At 35.3% G+C, this 14,181-nt stretch overlaps 3 protein-coding genes and 1 long non-coding RNA gene across 5 annotated transcripts; 2 read left to right on the forward strand and 2 right to left on the reverse strand.

Annotated features, from left to right (window-relative positions):
* The first annotated feature begins 690 nt into the window (after positions 1 to 690).
* On the forward strand, positions 691 to 6,126 carry LOC123691003. Of its 2 annotated transcripts, none has more exons than XR_006751354.1 (2): positions 691 to 821; positions 6,016 to 6,126. XR_006751354.1 is itself a non-coding variant. In XM_045635174.1 (2 exons), the coding sequence occupies exons 1-2, from the start codon at positions 856 to 858 to the stop codon at positions 6,051 to 6,053; spliced, it is 912 nt and encodes a 303-aa protein (XP_045491130.1). In that variant the 5' UTR covers positions 691 to 855; the 3' UTR covers positions 6,054 to 6,126. The 2 variants fall into 2 exon arrangements, 1 of the variants encoding a protein (XP_045491130.1); XM_045635174.1 differs by having other exon boundaries at positions 691 to 1,729.
* Positions 6,127 to 7,818: 1,692 nt separating this feature from the next.
* On the forward strand, positions 7,819 to 9,484 carry LOC123691011 (tax1-binding protein 3 homolog). The gene is made up of 3 exons (XM_045635190.1): positions 7,819 to 7,998; positions 8,076 to 8,204; positions 8,383 to 9,484. The coding sequence occupies exons 1-3, from the start codon at positions 7,945 to 7,947 to the stop codon at positions 8,569 to 8,571; spliced, it is 372 nt and encodes a 123-aa protein (XP_045491146.1). The 5' UTR covers positions 7,819 to 7,944; the 3' UTR covers positions 8,572 to 9,484.
* Positions 9,470 to 10,396, reverse strand: LOC123691021 (NADH dehydrogenase [ubiquinone] 1 alpha subcomplex subunit 5). The gene is made up of 3 exons (XM_045635200.1): positions 10,233 to 10,396; positions 9,833 to 9,994; positions 9,470 to 9,727 (listed from the first exon to the last, which is right to left on the reverse strand). Exons 1-3 carry the CDS (start codon positions 10,248 to 10,250, stop codon positions 9,551 to 9,553), a joined length of 357 nt encoding a protein of 118 aa, XP_045491156.1. The 5' UTR covers positions 10,251 to 10,396; the 3' UTR covers positions 9,470 to 9,550.
* Positions 10,397 to 11,407: 1,011 nt separating this feature from the next.
* Positions 11,408 to 12,797, reverse strand: LOC123691027. Its single transcript, XR_006751356.1, has 3 exons — positions 12,680 to 12,797; positions 12,047 to 12,238; positions 11,408 to 11,589 (listed from the first exon to the last, which is right to left on the reverse strand). It is a non-coding gene; the product is annotated as an uncharacterized LOC123691027 (long non-coding RNA).
* Between the last annotated feature and the right edge of the window lie 1,384 nt (positions 12,798 to 14,181).

Below are 14,181 nucleotides of genomic sequence, written 5' to 3' on the forward strand. Positions count from 1 at the left end.
CATAATGCGACTCAGTAGCGCACAATGCCGAATTTAAAGGGGAAAAATTAAAATTCTGTCACTGAGTTGGCATCGATTGCACGCATCACGCGCATTACTTTTAAGAGTTGCGAAGCGTTGCTGTCGTTGAAACATTCAACGTTAAGCATTATGCCGCATAATGTGCTCTAGTGCTGTAATTGGAAAACTACCATTACCTGCTTACCTACTTCATCAGTGTCTGGTACCGGCGTGGGCGTATTTATTTATTTGTTTCTTGTATTGTGTAAAATTGTGATTGTTATATTATATATATTATCTATTATATTTCTACTTCATATTATGTTATTATATATAAATGATTATTTGTTGTATAATATATTATATATTAAATAATACATTCATTCAGGTTATATTGTTTGGGCTAAATAAATGAGTTTCAGTTACTGACAACGCGCGGCAAGCTATTATATTACTTGCTCTGTATTGCTTACCGCCGCGTACTATATTACTTGCTCTGTGCGTCGCGCCAACGCTCGTGTGAACCAAGTGTGAACTGTGACGTGACGCCCGTTCTACACATTGGACCAGTGGCTGGGCTAGCGCGCTAGCGCACCCACCAACACGTTGGCCTATGTGTAGAGGTGTTGGGTGGTGTAGAGGCTGCTTAGTGTCTTTGGACAGCATTCAAATACCTATTCTGACGTTTTTTCGATCTTTGTTGTGTCGGAGAAAACACGTGCCATTGAGATTTTTGTTGAATTACTTGTTGAGAACACTCATTTTTAGTGTAAACTGGTAGTGATAACCAAATCTGTGATTGTCTTTATATATATATTGGGGTAAGCGTTTATTTACTAACTTTCCTCAGCCATCATGAATCCTGATCCTCCCGACCCTGGCAAACCTCCTGACATCCAGGGTGAGGTGATGGAAGCAGAGCACATAAGCAATAAAAGACAACGATGTGAGGCATCCATCGCTGATACAGACATTATTCCGTCTAAAAGACATGTAACAGTTACCAACTACGCGATCGCATCCTCTCAAAATTCATATGTGGATCCCATTTTATCTAATCCCATTACATATTCCGACAATGACAGTGGTCCTTTTATTGTTTATGTGTCCCGTACGGAGGCCGATCCTGCGGCGGGTTTAACTATTAGGCCGATTAAATTTGGATCATTCCTATACAATAATCGTGTAGCTAACATAGCTAAAGATGGAGTTAAAGCTATTGGGCGTAATAAAATTTCTGTGCAATTCAATACAGCTAGTGACGCAAATAATTTTATAAATTTCCCCCCTCTTAAAGATTCAAATTACCAAGCCTCCATTCCAACTTTTCACATCACTCGTATGGGCATTGTCAAAGGTGTCCCTACGGAGTGGTCTATGGAAGAATTTATCAGCCATGTGGATTTCCCAGGTGGAAGAGGCAAAATTTTGAAAGCCAGACGGCTTAATAAAAAAATTAGAATAGATGGTGTTACTTCATGGTCACCATCTCAAACAGTTGTTTTGACCTTTCAGGGCCAAGTTCGTCCAGATAGAATATACTGCCTTTACAACTCCATGCCAGTAGAAGTGTACCAATACCCCACAATTCAGTGCTATAAATGCTGTCGGTTTGGACATGTACGCGACCAATGCCGCTCTAAGGAACGTTGTTTCAAATGCTCCCAGGCCCATTTGGGCGACTCTTGTCCAATTTTAGAGTCTGATGCGACATGCCTCCATTGTACTGGTAAGCACTATGCCACCGATAGAAAATGTCCCGAACAAGCTAGGCAAAAGGCCATTAAGCAGTTAATGGCATCTGAAGGTATATCTTTTGAGGATGCTTCTAGAGTCATCCCGTCAACTCGTAGATCCTATGCTGAGAATATTCAGATGCAGAAACCTTTATCTCTGCACCCCCAAAGCCTCCCGTCTTCCCATTTTAATCCTCCTATCCAATCAACACCTAATGTCTCATACAGAAAAACAGTCACTCAGACCCCCCGTTCCCGAGCTCCTCTGGGTAAGTCTTATGATAAGGATGCACATCATTCTATCATTCGTGAACCTCCTTCCTCCCTTTCTAATGGTTGTGCTTTCCCTAATACAGGCTCTTCACTTCCTTTTGATGAACATCTACTTAATATGTGTTTATCTTTTATAGAGACTTTACTTTCTTATCCCCACCAATTACCGTCCAACGTTGCCGAAAGATTATCTCGTTTCTCATCAATCCTCAATTATGGATCTAGTGTTTCTGCAATGGAACGCTCAGAGTATCCGTCCCAAGAAGCACGAGATTTTTGAATTAATAACCAATCATAAACCTCTGGTTCTTGCTATCTCAGAGACATGGTTAATGCCCGGTTCCCGGTTTAGGGTTCCAGGGTATTCCTGTCTTAGAGACGACAGAGCCGATGGTTATGCCGGCTGTGCTCTGCTCTTGAATAACAGTATTCCCTTTTCACAAATTCCACTTCCCCACCATGGCTGTAACTTTAATGCAGTTGCAGCTAGAGCTGCTAATATTTCAGTCTTATCCGTTTATGTTCCTCATCCTCATCCTAGTTTTATTCCAGAGCTTTCCTTAATCATCTCCTCTCTACCTCCCCCTGTTATTATTATGGGTGACTTTAATGGCCACCATACTTCTTGGGGCTCGTACATCTGCGACTCCTTTGGATATCTTCTGGTCGACCTCTTTGAAGATCTAAATATGTGTATTATTAACGATTGCCTTCCTACCCGTAGAGTTTCCCCATTACAAAATCCTAATACTGTAGTGGACTTAACAATTTGTTCTTCTGTTTTAGCCCCTTCCTTTTCTTGTTCTACGCTTTCCTCTACTCATGGGAGCGACCATTTTCCAATCCTCATCTCCTGCTCACGCACAGTTCATGTTCCCACTAGTGCTTTCCCACCTTTGCTCAAATTTAAGTTAGGCAATGCCGACTGGGAGAAATTTGCCAACTCCCTTGATACCAAAATAAGTAATCTCCCAAATGCTTCACCTGAGAATTGTTTGGAATCTTATTCTCTTTTTGTTAACTGTCTCGATACTACTGCTACCGAATCTTTCCCATTGAAAACTTATTCAACTCTGTCTGTTAGGAAGTTGTCTCCTCCCTGGTGGGATCATGAGTGTACTGCCATAGTTAAGGACCGTAAAGAAGCCGAGTTAAGATATGATTCCATTATGTCTTATGAGAACTTTATAAATTATAAGAAAATTGCAGCACGCACTAAACGTGTGCTATCAAGAAAAAAGAAACAGGGCTGGGTCCGTTTCTGTGAGAGCTTATCTCCAAAAACCCCGCCATCATTAATGTGGAATAGTATTCGCCGTTTCCGTGGAGCTCTATGTGATAAAAATAGAATATCCAACAACTCAGACGCTTGGCTTGATGATTTTATTGACAAACTATCCCCTCCATTTGTCCCCTCTTCTGATCATTTTCCCTGTCCTCCCCATAATTTTGTATCATACGACAGTATGGATAGCCCATTCACCATGCAAGAACTTGTTACGGTTCTTGATGGCTTAAAAGACTCATCCCCTGGGGTTGATGGTATACCATATTCTTTTCTTTGCAAGTCAGGCGATCAAACAAAATCTTTTTTCCTAAATTTAATTAACATTTTCTTTTTACATGCCATTATTCCCGACTCTTGGAAAACCCAGCTTATTATCCCTATCCCCAAACCCGGCAAGGATCCCCTTAACCCCAATTCCTATAGACCAATTGCCCTGTCTTCTACCTTAGCCAAAATCACCGAACACCTTATTAAAAATCGTCTAGAATGGCTGGTCGAGAACAGAGGTCTCCTGTCTAGCTCCCAATTTGGTTTTAGGAAAGGTTTGAGTGTACTTGACAGTCTTAGTATTCTAACAACTGACATACGTTCCTCTTTTCACAATAAACAGTATCTGGTCGGCGTATTTTTGGATGTAGTATCAGCGTACGATAATGTTCTTCTTCCAGTGCTCAGACAGAAAATGTTACAGCTGAGTTTGCCTGAGAGGATGATACATTTCATCTTCAACTTATTAATGTTGAGGACGATACAAGTACGCTGTTCTAAAGATACACCTACTAGAATTGTATTTAAAGGCCTCCCTCAAGGTTCCGTTTTGAGTCCATTATTGTATTCTATATACACCTGGGATTTGGATAAAGCCATTCCATCGTATTGTAGCGTTCTGCAGTATGCGGATGATATAGCATTGTATGCTTCGTCAGAGAATATGGATGTGATTACCTTCCGACTTAACAGTGCCTTGTCTTATTTGGAAAATTGGATGAGCGATCATGGCTTGTCACTATCGCCCAGCAAAAGCAATGTAGTTGTGTTCACGAAAAAACGCTTGATCCCACAGCCGGTAATATTACTAGAAAACTCCTCAATCCCTGTAGTCAACAAGATTAAATTTCTAGGGGTGGTGCTTGACCAAAAGCTGAATGGTATGGCTCACACTAACTACATTTCTCAGAAGTGCGAAAAGGGTATTAATGTTTTACGCTCCCTAGCTGGTGTTTGGTGGGGATCACATCCATATTGTCAAAAACTAGTTTACAATGCTATAATTCGTAGCCATTTGGATTATGCTTCGTTCATCTTAGAACCTTGCAACAAAACAGCTTTAATAAAATTGGACAGAATACAATACAAGTGTCTGCGACTCATTATAGGTGCCATGAAGTCTACCCCAGTCAATGCCCTTCAGGTAGAATGTGTAGACCCTCCATTATCTCTCCGCCGTCAATATCTGGCAGACAAGTATTTCTTTCGGCTTATACAATTATCCTCCCATCCCCTTCTTCCTAAAATTCGAAATTTACTTCAAATACTTACCCTAAACAACCTCCGTCGTCCATCTGATTTTCCTTGCCTACTTAAAAGTCTCATCAAATTTAACCGCCTTCCGGATCCAACATTCCAATTTAGTATCCATCCTTTATATTCAACTCCATTTCATGCACTAGTTTTTAACCCCAACATTAATATAAGTTCTGGTATTCAAAAATATGCTCCAGATTCTAACGTTGCTTTTAATTGTCTGGTTTCTTCCTACTGGCGTGGTTATAATCTTTTTTTCACGGATGCCTCAAAAGTGTCAAATCATCTTGCTGTAGGTATTGCTGTTTGGCACCATAACTCCAACACTATTTTACAATTTAAATGTCCCCCTCTCTCTTCTGTTTTTACTGGTGAAGCCACAGCTATCTTGGAAGCTCTCAATTTTATCGACTCTCATAATCTCCAAAATTCAGTAATTTTTTCAGACTCCCTCAGCTGTCTTCAGTCTATTACTTCTAACCCTTTCCGCTCTAAGTCTAAATTTCCTATCATCTTTCTAATCAAATCCGCACTTTACAACTGCTTCAGAAAAGGGCTTCAGGTAGATTTAGTACATATTCCAAGCCATTCTGGTATTGTAGGCAATGAGAAAGCTGACGTTCTGGCTAAATCTGCCATTCAACATGGTACTCTGGAGCATTACTCTAATTATGCCCACGATCTTTCTTCTCTTTCTAAGGATCGCTTGGATCATACATGGAACAGTCAGTGGAAAAATTCAACCAAAGGGAAATTTTATAGAGATATCCAACCCTCAATTCCACGTAAGCCCTGGTTCTTCCGTTTCCCTAATATAGACAAGCCTACTGTTTCCACCATTTGCCGCCTCCGTTTAGGTCACAATACCACTCCTATTCATTTATTTAAAATTCATGTTCGTGACCATTCTCTCTGTGAGTGTGGTATAGACGAAGGTAGTTATGACCATTTATTCTTTGTTTGCCCAAAGCTCCGAATCTCACTTCTGGATATCCTTCCCCCAGATGTTCCCCTCCCTACTAATTTTAAGTGTTTACTTTGCCTTGTCCCTACCTCATTTGTGAATATCCTATCAAAATTTATCAATTTTAACAATCTAAAATTTTGAACTCCCTCTTGACTACCTATACCTATTTTATGCTATGCTTTTGTGATGTGTTGTGTTGTCTATAACTAATATTTGTTCTTTGTCAGGTTATACAGCTCCATGTAAGAAGTCTATGAGTAAATAAAAAGTAGTTAAATCATCTCAACCGTGATTTTTCCTCAGCACAGAGCACGCTTAACATGAGCATTACCATATACCAAGAAGCTTATATCCTCTAATACACTGGAGATTGCACTATGACCATTAACTTGAAACAAGAAACTATGACATTCAATGACGTCAGTCATGTTTTTTGTCTCTTTCTGTCGAGTGATCACGCTGGTTTGTAAATTCAGGATTTTTCAAAATAGAAAAAACTAAAAATCATGGTCTATAAATAATAACGACATATATTTTTAACAGCATTTATATTATAATATTATGGTCATACTTTATAGGTAGGTACATACAATTTTAATTGGTATAGAATGATAGTTATAAATAACTTTTGGCTACAAAGCTTGGATATGAACCGATATATAGCATTAACATCCTTTGTAAATAGAGGAAAGTTGTGTTTTGCATCAGATGCTGTTTACCAAATTGTTAGCTACTCAGGATCTTCTTTTTAAACGCGTTGCTTCGACGGGTCAATTTCAAGCCAGAATCATCAAAGAAAAACTGTTTATAGCAGCCTTGCACAAATTTTCTTTACAAAGTTTATTTTTCAAAAGGTATTTTTTTCTGGGTCGTAATCCTCAGTAATTTTACCCTTGATGGGCACATATATTTCTTTTTATTTTACTTTTTGGAAAGCTGAAATACCTAAAACAAAAAATATGAGGTAAGTTAAAAAAGTATAAATTTCAATGTAAAAACGAACAATCTTATAACTACATGTGAGTGCAATACCGATGTCGAGTGTTGTTTCATTACTAGTAAAAATCTTGAAAATGGTGTTCTAAATTTCATCATAATATTGTTATTACAATATATTCTCTTCACTATCCATAAAAACTCGTCATCATGGTCACCTTACTTGTTAATTTTGTTTATTGAAAACTTGTTGAAAAATGATAAAGTATTAGGAAAATAACAAATTTAACATGAATGCTTTCTAAAATGATGCAAAATTTTACAATTTTTGCCATTGAAATGATTCTAAACAGGTAAATGCAGGAGTATTGAGGAATATTGTAAATAACGTAATTAATATACACTTGCCTGTGAAATTCTATGCCAGAATTTGGTGTCCAAACACTTCTGCAATTTTGCACAATACAATGCATTCTTTATATTCGGAAAATATTCATTAAATAAGCAACAATATTAACTTAAATATTCGAAGCGACGCAATTTTTTTGACACACATGCCATATTGACAAAGTGAGAGTTGCTACAATTTTATTATGGTGACTACCCATAATCAGGGAGTATCGCTTTTTAATAATTGGTTCAGATACTTAGTTTATTTAGCATAAATAATAATTGTCTCATCCAACAATGCTTCTGAATGACGTTGTTGGCAATTTATCAACAAACTCATGTACAAAAACTAACCTTTTGCACAGAATATTACAGCATACATAGTAGCCTTGGGAAAACTTCGTATTAACAGTGGCAATACCAAGTTAGGTGTGAAAGTGATAAAAAACATGAACTGAGCAATATTTTCTTGTTACACGTCAATGTTCATACCGAAATCTCCAGTGTATTAGATATAAGCTTCTTGCCATATACTGACCATCCGTTCAAAACCTGACATTGGCAGAATCCGTCCTCACTAGGATCGGGAGTTGCCATTTGAAAAAAAGAAGAAGAAGAACCTATTCTGACTTTTTGGAATTGGATTTGTCACTCTTTGGATTTGTCATTTGAATTTTGACTTTTGACGTATGTTATGTCATAAGTCATTTACGGTTTCGACGAAGGCGTTCTTTCACAGCGAACTGCGAAACTTTGTTAATAATAAATTAAAGTATAAACATTTAACAAATATTCTTTTTCTTGGACATCTTTATAACTAATCATCAACCATGGCGAAAATGGCATTTCAGCACCAGGCCGGAACGGCTATGGAGTGTCTCAGCGTAAGATTCCAGACCACTCCCATCCCATGTTTTGTTGTAGATAAACCATATCCATCGGTATTGTTTTTGTTCTACAGATACCAATAACTCTCCAAAAAGAAGCTGGAGTCGACGCTGAAGGACGCGAAGTAATGAAATGCGGCTTCAAAATAGGAGGCGGTATTGATCAAGATTACCGTAAAAGCCCGCAGGGCTATACTGACAACGTAAGTTTAAAGGAACTGAAATCCACTGCTAATGTGTCTTCAATCATGTAATCCATTGTAATTTGTGTTTTATCAAAATCTTAAAAAGCCAATTAATGCTAGAGTAGTATAATATATAATATGACTTTCTATGGCATATTTTATTTTTAATATTACACTTCAATTATTTATATTTCAGGGTATATATGTAACAGAAGTTCATGAAGGCAGTCCAGCAGCAAAAGCTGGTTTACGAATGCATGATAAAATCCTACAATGTAATGGATATGATTTTACTATGGTGACACATAAAAAGGCTGTTAGTTACATCAAAAAACATCCAGTATTAAATCTTTTAGTAGCAAGAAAAGGTGTAACATCGACTTAATCAATTATATGATAAAATTTACTCAGTTATTGTTCAAAAATGATTTTTCAGAACATGTGGTTTTATAATGTTATTTATTTGTTAGAATATGTTTAGATGTTTAAGTTTGTAACATATTATTAAGAAAAGTATAAATTCAGTTAAAAAATGTTTATATTTGTTGGTAACTATTTCAATTTGGATAGTTTTTCATTGCTTAAATAAATAAGGAAATATATTATTTTTTACAAGTATTAAAAGTGGAACTAGTGTCGACATGGTCTATGTGGTGAAATAAATTTTATTTAAGCTATAAAAATCTGTCCTATGAAGGGGTAAATCAACTTTGCTAGTTACCATTATTTAATATATTCAATTTGATGATAAGAGAAAAGGAAATATAAGCCAAAATAAAAAATCGAAGGCTATATTTACTTGTGGTTTGCCAATATTTGTTATTGTAAAGATAAAAAGTATTATAATTTTGAGTATTCATAAAATTTAGATGAAATGAATTACATTATTTTTGTAATAATTCAAACATTCCCATTGTTCATCATGATTCATGATGTGCCAAAAAGTGGTACAAATCACTTTATAAAAAATATCACCAAAGAAAGTGTTATTGCATCTTATGAATACATTTAAAATTTAAATAAACTCATGTCACATGACTAAAACAAATCAAATACAGACTAAGGTAAAGCAGGTTGTAAGAAACATCAGTTTTAAAATATTATAATCAAACTTCAAAATTAGTTTTGAACAGTTTTGTAAATAGATTTTTATACTTTTATTCAATGCAGTGAATTGAAAAGAGATCAGGACCTGTGTATTTTTTACACTTTGCTTACATATAAGTTCTGTAAATAAACTTTTTTTATAACACAATTTTATACATTTTTTTCCAAATAAAACATTTTTCTAACTCTGATGTTTGTTTATTTTTTTGATGAATTCAGGATAAGTGTCTACATGTTATTTAATAAAATTTCTAAATTTAAGCTTTAGTAGGGGGCCAATCCCACTGACCCTTAGGAGGTTTAGACACTAGTGGTTCCCATGGCTTCCAAGTAAGCATTTTGCGAGCTAAATTCAACTCATTTTCAGCCTGTATAATTAATTCTTCAGCTTGCCCACAATTTATTTTATTTTCTATCTCATAGCTGTCCTTGGTCTGAAAACATCATAAATCACTATAACAGCACAATAGCTAAGAATATTCTCCATATACCATAATTAATTTGTTATTGATTTGGGAATAACTACAAATATGTACAACCTGTTGAAGAACTGCAGCCCTCTCTTTGACAATTTGTTCTGTATATTTTCTGTACACCGATTGCTCGGGCATTTTTTGCAGTGTTCTAAGAATTTTACCATATAGTGCCCCAAGTGTATGATGGGGATTTGGGTTCACCGCTAAGCCCATTAGGCCCGTAGTCTGCAAATATTCAAATATAATTATCCATTGTGTTTGTTGACATCTCTCCTAACTTACAATTAAAATGCATTTGCTGATAGGATATAGGTACGAATAGTAATATTCATTAAAAAAAAGAGCTTACACCAAGAAGAAAGGAAATTAGTTCTTTAACACTAGTTAGTTAAGAATCTTATAATATGTTGGGTTATGTAATCTGCGATCAATAACCCTTTACTTAATAAAATCATATTTTTACCTTTTTCAATAAACCCATTTTCTTATCTTATTTTAAAAGATGTTAATTTTTTTTAATTTTATGGTACCTATTTGTGCGCAAAATCTAATCTTCGAATTCAGCGGTCAGCCTTCAGGTTTTTTTTGCCTTTATTTATCGTTTGACATTGACATTTGCATGAATGATGAAAACAATTGAATTTTGAAATAAGGTTTGCCAAAGACTACAGGAAATAAGGCTGGTTGCAGAGCTTGACCGACCGTCAGTGCGTACCGTCGGTCCTGACGATACGCATCAACAATTATTGTGACTATGACACTAATGCTGGCGCTACACATTGGCTTCAAAGTTTGAGCAAACATTTGTACAAACTTTGAAGTGAAAACTTTGACGCAAACACGATTACAAATATGCCTGCTAGACTTGTTTTCAAATGTTTTACGGCACAGTTATTGCAAAGATGGCTGATAGATCGGAAGACGATTTTGTGGACGCCGTCAATCTGTTTTATTTGAGTGCGTTCAATTTTTGGTTTCATTCTTTACATCAAAATGTTAAATCTCCAAGAAGAAGACGTGAATGGATGTCTACAATGTATCGTAAGAGGACGTAGCTGAAGAAATTCGATAACTACATCATTACTCCACTCCATTATGACACTCAAAATATACACACACAACTGCTCCGGTCAGCGGCGCGCGCGTTACTAAGCATTGCAACAAGTGTGGCAGGGCGCACAAACTTTGAAGCAACTTTGAAGTTTGATTACTTTGATGTTCGCAGAAAAACCAATGAATAAGGAATCACATGGAAGTGACATACCTACAAAAAAAGTGTGGCCGGCGCCATATTGAATGGAACTAAACATGGCGGTGTTTAGTGCCGAGAATATATCGATAAACATTAATATGTTTATCGATATAAAAATAATCTATAATATAAAAATGAATCGCAAATTGTGTTGGTAAGCGCATAACTCGAGAACAACTGAACCGATTTCGTTAATTCTTTTTTTATTACATTTCTTGAAGTACGAGGATGGTTCTTATGGAGAGAAAACGTAAAAATGTACCACGGGCGAAGCCGGGGCGGACCGCTAGTATTTATATATACATATTTTACCTTTTGTTACCTTTTAGCTGAACTAATTTCAGTTTTGAGGAATGTAATATAATGATACAAAATAAATACTAATATAGGTATATAATAGTTTTTTATTACGATGAACAACACAATATACAGTAGGTAATAGAAAAAAAAAACAATAATTACTTAATAACAGAGAAAATTATAGAACTAAACTATTTCGTGCAGCCTGTGATGCACTCGGATTCACTCTGTTCATTTTTGAGTTCGGGATTTGAGGCTCAACCGGTACCTGGAAATGAAATGTCACAGTTTACATTAACTAACATTGTTCACTTTACATTTTAACTAACATGCAATACATTTTAATTAAAAGGGCAATGCTGACGCGACGGTTTGAAATTAATATTAACATTAGGGCTTGCAATAGCGGAATTGAAATTTATATTTTTGGTTTTATTTTATGGCATTCAAATGCTTTATAAATATAAATTTATAAAGAATAGAAAAATAACTTAAAACACCCCATGTATTTAAAGTAAATTGCACTTTCCCTCAGTCAATAACATTTCAACAACCAAATATCACCCAAGTTTGTACTCAAAAAATCATATAAAACCATCTCAGTTTGTTCACAGGCCCTCTTCAAAATAGGAGAAACGTTAGCATATAAATGACAGCCCTAAATCTAAATAAAAAGACCAAAAGTAAATTGGAAGACATCATGTGTCTACAGATAAAAACCTCACCCTGTGTGAATGCAGCGGCAAACATACTGGTATAGCATCATCGTGCAGACTAATCACATCCATTGTTCTATTGAAAGCACTTTCGGGGAAATGTAGGGAACATACTATGATATATCCTTTACATTTGGCTTGATATTTTCAGTTTCAATTGCTTCTAACCATTTTCCTTTTCTATTTTCACTTCTTGGTAACCTATAAAAAATGAATTTTTAGGTTATTATAATTTTAGTCCTGACCTGACTTATTTATAAATACATTTTTAAAGTACTATAAAAGCGACTAATCTTATTCATATTAGGTAAATTTAAGTGTTTTATTTTTCCTTCTGCTGCTCTTGGCAAAATTAATTTGTTAATTTGGAAGTGTATTCACCAAAGCAACTATTCATAAGATTAATGACACAGCCTTGGGAGACGCACGTCTTCATCGAACATTTTGCTAATGTCGATATTATAAGCCATCACTAGCACCCAAATTCATTATTTTACTATAACGAAAATATACAAAATAAAGCTATATTTGGTAACAATTTTGCACTGAACATAGTCTGTGAATACTCCTCAATTCAATATACATGAAAATAACTAAATCAGCAAATAAATAACTAATATTTCAGTCAAAACGTATACATACCGGTGCAAAGACAAACTTTTCTGGTTTTCATTCTTTCCGGAGCCACATCCCACAATACTGCGCTTTGACATTATGCCACTATTTGTCCTTGACCACTCTACATGTTTTAGACACAAATGTTTGTCACAATCACAAAAATATTCAATATTTTTCAATGTTTACTACGGAGCAATGACAGAGCATGTACATCGTAATAACGAGAACATAAAATGGCGACCGGCCACAGTAGGTATTTGAGCTAACTTCAAATGTCAAGCGGTATAGAATTAGCACTGACTGACGTATAGCCATATTTTTTCACATATCAGAATATTCATTAGTTAGAAAGAGACAGTATTAGTTTTATTATTTCGGTATCGAAATGCATGATATTTGTATAATCAGTTGTTTGTATAGAACAATATGCCCTGTCCATAGGATTCCTTAGTCATTGAGAAAAACCGACTCGACTCGGCAAACTTCAAATATGTGTTCAAACCTAAGAGCAATTAACCTATAGAGTTCTTATATTAAGACAGAACAAAATACATATTTTCTAATCTACTTACTCTTAGTCAATAACAGCATAAGCCAGATTGAGATAGCGATAGGGTATCTGCACTGTCTTCAAACGTAGCGCGCCGGCAGTCAGTTTGTTTTCCAACCAGCTGGTGGGCTCAGTGCGTCAAGTGTTTTTAACGAAATATTTAGAAAATATAAAGTGTACAGTGTTTCTTTTTATTTGTCAGTGTGCTAAAATAACTATTGTATGTTTAGCAACCGGCTATCACTAGTCGAATGGGAGTTTTGGATAAAAACAATGTAAAAATATCTTTCCATCGGTAAGTGATTTTCAGCAAATTGATAAATATTTATGTTTTAAACCTATTTGAAGGTTTTATCAAGCACTTTTTTGTAATTTTATGTTGTAACTGTAACATTTACCCACTTTATGGGGTTGTGGAATATAAAATAATGAAATAATTTTTAAAAAACGTCACAATAATATCACGTTTGGCATTTTGTTTACCACCGTAGTGTTGTAACACATCTAGCGTATATTATCGATTTATGACAAAAAATCTATTTCATATTAACGTTGATTTATTTATTTTGTTTCATAAATCAGATTTATATGTAGTTGTTGTTGCAAATAATAGATGTAAATTTTTTACCGCAGGAAAATAAAACATACCACGTGGTTGTTTTATTTGCCCTATGTGTTTTAGTTTTCGTTTGTTGTTTATTAATTTCTCTTTCAGATTATTAATAAATTCATTTTGTTTTAGATTTCCAGAGCTAAATAAAAATGGGTATAAAACGTGAGACATGAGTTGATTGGACGCCGCCACAATTTGCAATATTGTGTTCACTGCATTTCGAGCCTACGTGTTATCAAGATGGATACTCTAGAAGAATTGTGCAATCTTACGCTTACGTTTTTTTTTTGTTCCTGTAGATAATAAATACATTTGATTAAAGAGAGTGAATTTTTATTTTGAAATTTTTTACACTTAAGTTAC

The sequence above is a fragment of the Colias croceus genome, chromosome 1 (assembly GCF_905220415.1).
Source record: "Colias croceus chromosome 1, ilColCroc2.1".
Lineage (NCBI taxonomy): Eukaryota > Metazoa > Arthropoda > Insecta > Lepidoptera > Pieridae > Colias > Colias croceus.

Bases quoted from the DNA above. Each gene is read 5' to 3' on its own strand.
- LOC123691021 (XM_045635200.1), bottom strand. The intron at 9,728-9,832 runs GTTGTACATATT...TGATGTTTTCAG, and splicing joins GGGCTGCAGTTCTTCAACAG to ACCAAGGACAGCTATGAGAT.
- LOC123691011 (XM_045635190.1), top strand. From the start codon at position 7,945: ATGGCGAAAATGGCATTTCAGCACCAGGCCGGAACGGCTATGGAGTGT. The intron at 7,999-8,075 runs GTAAGATTCCAG...TTTGTTCTACAG, and splicing joins CGGCTATGGAGTGTCTCAGC to ATACCAATAACTCTCCAAAA. The intron at 8,205-8,382 runs GTAAGTTTAAAG...TTTATATTTCAG, and splicing joins CGCAGGGCTATACTGACAAC to GGTATATATGTAACAGAAGT.
- LOC123691003 (XM_045635174.1), top strand. From the start codon at position 856: ATGAATCCTGATCCTCCCGACCCTGGCAAACCTCCTGACATCCAGGGT. The intron at 1,730-6,015 runs GTAAGCACTATG...GTTCTTTGTCAG, and splicing joins GACATGCCTCCATTGTACTG to GTTATACAGCTCCATGTAAG.